Below are 4,833 nucleotides of genomic sequence, written 5' to 3'. Positions count from 1 at the left end.
TATATTTATACTTAATTTATTTAAACATGAGTAAGTAAAAAATTTAAATTACCACTGCATTTATTATCTATTAAATTCCCATGGATCATGACAGCATTTGCAGATATGTGGATTCCAATGTGAGTTGAGTTTAAAACTCGGGGACATGACATTCTTGAGTAGGATGATCAGACAAAAGCAACAGTATGTTAACCTAAGTAATCAACCTTTGCATGTTGCTAGTAAGACAGGTAGAAGAACCAAACTGTCAATATCCCTTGCAAGGAAATTCTATTTATCTCGACAAGCATTATACATGCCTGAACCAAACTGTCAATATCCCTTGCGGGGAAGTTCTCCTGAAAACGCGTTTGACCTCAAGCTAAGAATTTGAAGAACCGGAAAAGCATCTCCAATCCATTGTGGAATTATACCAGTCAACCTGTTGCATCCAAGGTCCAGAGTTTTCAACCTCGACAAATTTTTGAAAGATGAAGGTAGTCTTCCAGTGATCATGTTGTCCCTTAGATGTATTGTTTGAAGATGAGTTAGCTGACCCAAAGAACTTGGAATTCTCCCTGTTAAATAGTTGTTCTGAAGATCTAGGATCTGCAAGAAACCGCAGTTCCCTATGCTCTTAGGAATTCGTCCTGTTAGATTGTTCCTTGAAAGATCAATGACATGCACTGTCTGCATTCTCCCTACAGATGTTGGGATTGCACTGATAATTTGGTTGCTTGCGAAAGAAAGGATGAAAAATGAGATATCACCTACATTTTCTGGGATAGGACCAGAAAATTTGTTATTAGAGAGATCTAATACTGCAGTTTGGTTACTTGGAAGTGGAATGCGACCTTCAAGAAGATTGAAACTTAAATCAATGATGGCACCAAAATTTACACTGATAGTACTCGGTAGGTGACCTTGTAGCAAATTAGAAGAAAAATTTAACAAATGGAGACTGGAAGAAATATCCCAAAACCAGCTGGGTATGGAGCCTGAAATATTAGCATTCGATAAATCCATTTCCATAATACATCTCTGAGATTTAAGCCAACCTGGAAATGAAGGCCCCAGATTGCATGAACGCATCATGAGTGACTGAAGTTGAAATGCAGGAACCCAATTAGGACTGACCTTAAAAATGAAAGAGTTGGAAGATAAACCCAAGATTATTAGCTTTTTAAGATTTGAAAAGCGGGATTCAGAGACAACACCAACCAACCGATTGGAAGAGACATCTAGGTATTCCAACAGAGAAAGTTTGCCCAAACTTTCAGGGAGGTTTCCAGTCAAATGATTGGAAGAGACAGAAAGCAATGACAACTTTGAGATTTGTCCCCAACTATCTGGAAGAGTTCCATTTAGTTTATTTTCTTCAAGTCTCAAAATCGATAGACTTCTGAATACCCCCAGAGCAGCAGGCACTGATCCATGGAACAAGTTAGAATTCAAACTGAGCTCAACATGATTTTGAAGCTGACCCAACCAACTTGGCAACATACCAAACAACTGATTGTTGCTCAACAACAATTTCTGCAAATGGGGCAGCGGACTTCTACAAAGGCAATTATTTGTTCCTTCAAGGTCTTCAGGTAATTTTCCATTAAGATTGTTATGTGATAAATCAAGGTATTCTAGATAGCAAAGTTTACTGATTGAGCTATGAATACCACCTTCAATGTAATTGCTAGACAAATCAAGATGAGTGAGAGATGTCATGCTTCCGATGGAAGCAGTTAGCTTACCGTGCACAGAATTGTTATACAATTGAAGAAACTTTACCTTGCTCCAGCTCTGCGTGAGTAGTTGATAGCTGCTGACACTGAGATTATTTTTCTTAAGATTCAAGAGCCGCAGATTTGGTAACTTGCAAAAACCAAGTGGAATGCTCCCCTGCATGCTGTTAAAACTGAGATCAACATATAAAAGGCTACTGATATTCACAAGCCATATGGGGAAAGGGTTCAAGTGGTTAAAACGGAGGTTCATGACAACAAGTGAACTAAAATTAGCAAAGCTTAGAAAAAAAGTGGAGTTTTGTATGTTACAATCAGATAATTGAACTTCACTTAAAGCTGGAAGCATGCTAAATGCTCCAACCCATTTTGATCCTACCAATGAGAGGTCAACACGATCCAATGCCAGATATGTCAGGGAAGTGAGACCAGTAACCCATTCAAGATTATCAACAAAAAAATTTTGAGTGGGGTAGGAAGATATGTCAAGGTGCTGCAAGGAAGAGATGTTTCCCAAATTTGGAGGAATTTTTCCACCAAATCCAGGATATGCCAAGTTTAGATATTGCAATCTCTCAAGAGGCTCAAAGAATGTAGGAATTTTGTTGCCCCAGAATTTGTTAAAACTCAAGTCTAAATATACCAAGGACTTGAGTTTTGCTAATGATGATCTTAGGACCACTCCTAACCCAAACTTTCTGGGATATTGATCTGGGTTGTGGATATCAACAATAATTACAGCTCCTGCACTATTGTTGCAGCCTATTCCCCACCATTGACAGCAATCGCCTCCTTCCCATGATGAGAGAAGGTTATCTGGATCCAAGAGTCCATTTTTGAACTCAATAAGAGCTTCTCTGTCGGATGCTTTGCAATTCACCAACTGGGCATTGCCATTATGAGCAAGTCCTATTACAAAATTGATGACAATTACTAATATTTGAAGAAGTGATGATGTTTCCATTGGTTTAACTTCTATAGTTTGAAGTACTGTGAATGATGGGCTACCATAATATAGAGTACTGAACATGCATTGACATAATCATCAGATAGCCATCAGTTTATTACTGACTTTCGGTGGTATTGTATTGGACATGCTCAATTCACTTGGGTCCCAAACAGCATATGAAAATGACTGTTGGTGAACAATGATTTTTGTCATCATGAGATAAGAATATTTGGCTTCTTCAGAGGGAAAAAAACAATGTCCCTGGGGTGGCCACTTCTTCTGAGATTGTAGATACTCTTCGGCAAACCAGCTACTGAGAAATAATGGTTAAGTCATATTGCCAAATTAAGTTGTTCTGCAAAACATTCAAATGATGACATGGTTATAATCGGATATTCTCTGATATTATCATCATTTTCCAAATAGATATTCAAGTAAAAGAAATAAAATAAACAATGTTGACAACATTGTACTAAAGGATCCTTTGATAGCATCCTATGCATAGAGACAAGAGTGCTAACATTCCCTATGTTCCAAGCATGCAAGGGCTATATAGACGAGAAGTTTTGCCACTTCCACCCATGCAACTTTATGATTGCAAACTCCTACCCCATCCCCTCCACTCTAATAATGAGAAGAAGAAAAAAAAAAAACTTATCAAACATCACTTTAGTTCACTGCCAGTAAAGAAATATATTAGGCTAAACAATTTCAGTGAAGAAAAATCAAATATGCAATCATATGCCCTTAAACCCAAAAAAAGGGAGGGGGTGAAGGGCCTTATAGAAAACATATAATGGAAGAAAAAAGAACCACTCTAGGTGGAAGTTGAAATAGCGCCAAAGTGACTAAATAAATGAGATTTATACACGCATTGACTAGGTAGCTATGCTCTGCCTATGCATCAACTCAATATATAACTATGTGTATCAAAGAAAAAAAAATACAATCCACTAAATACTGGATAAGTGCAAAATACATGTGGAAGTGGCCAGTTTGCATTCAAGCACTCTCTTTTATCTCTTAATTTTAATAGTGCAAATTAGGGTTTGTTAAACTTTAAGCTGATAAGTGGGGTTCACTTCATATCTTGCTAATTATATTTTTAATTCTATGTTAATATAGAAAATAAAAGATTTAAAATCTTACATGCTATAGTTAACTCTCATCACCCACCCCTGCTACCACCACATGCCTTCCCTTGACCCCTGCATTCATCAAGATGCAAACCAATTCACTTTCTTTCCAGTTTCTCAATAGCCAAACAAAATGGGTAATTTTGAAAAGATATACTTGGTTAGGTAATTTTTTGAAAAGACAGAAAGCATGCAGTGCAGATACAGACAACAGATTATATGGAGTTCTCATAGCAGACTTAGCAGGAAAAGAGTAAAAAGGATGTGTCTTCAAACAGCAACCTTAAGCTACTTCCAAAGAAAAATGACTACTTAAATCAGAATCATATATATAGCCTATCCACACACACACACATAAATATATGTAGCCTATCCCAAAAAAAAAAAAACTACTATATAGCTATCTGTCAATTCTTGATTGATAAACAATTAAAATTGAGTGATAAATGTGGGAGGATCCATGTTGCAGTGGAGCACTCTCTTCTTTTTAATTTCAATAGTTCAAGATCATTTTTTTTTCTAAGAGCCTAAGGGCTGGTGTGTGTGTTTTCTTTGTTCTTTCACCTTGTAGACTACTAGAATAAAGCTTTAGTACAAGTGAGGTTGGTGCAGATAAGGAATTCAAGAAAATTCAAGTTCAAATATCAGAATCTTAGAATTTTTGCTCTTCTAATTATAGGATTTATTGGAGAAATTAAAGAGCTCTTCTTAGACCTTATGGAGTTTTATTTACGTCTTTTAAGTTCTCTTTGCATTCAAAATCCTTATGAAAATATCAATAATTATAAGGCTTATAGTTCAGTTTTGGGATTGAATAAAATAGCAGCAGTTATTATTCTTTGGATTGTGTGATTCAATTCTAACCTTGGTTTGATGCCCAAGGAAATTTAAGTGTGAAACCCAAACCCCGATTTCATAGTTCATGCCACTGTTTACATTACCTAACAAAGCATTACAAATAGCTTACAAAACTTATTGTTCAATTTCTCTTCTCAGTTCTGTCCTTTTACAAATCCTAATAATTGTCTAC

The 4,833-nt window shown here is 36.3% G+C and overlaps 1 protein-coding gene across 1 annotated transcript; it reads right to left on the bottom strand.

The window, feature by feature from the left end:
• Positions 1-312: 312 nt before the first annotated feature.
• On the bottom strand, positions 313-2,682 carry LOC110647447 (receptor-like protein EIX1). Its single transcript, XM_058150677.1, has 2 exons — positions 2,508-2,682; positions 313-2,351 (listed from the first exon to the last, which is right to left on the bottom strand). The coding sequence occupies exons 1-2, from the start codon at positions 2,680-2,682 to the stop codon at positions 313-315; spliced, it is 2,214 nt and encodes a 737-aa protein (XP_058006660.1).
• Positions 2,683-4,833: the final 2,151 nt, after the last annotated feature.

The sequence above is a fragment of the Hevea brasiliensis genome, chromosome 8 (assembly GCF_030052815.1).
Source record: "Hevea brasiliensis isolate MT/VB/25A 57/8 chromosome 8, ASM3005281v1, whole genome shotgun sequence".
In the NCBI taxonomy this organism is placed as follows: Eukaryota; Viridiplantae; Streptophyta; class Magnoliopsida; order Malpighiales; family Euphorbiaceae; genus Hevea; species Hevea brasiliensis.
This window is presented reverse-complemented; position numbering and strand designations above follow the sequence as displayed.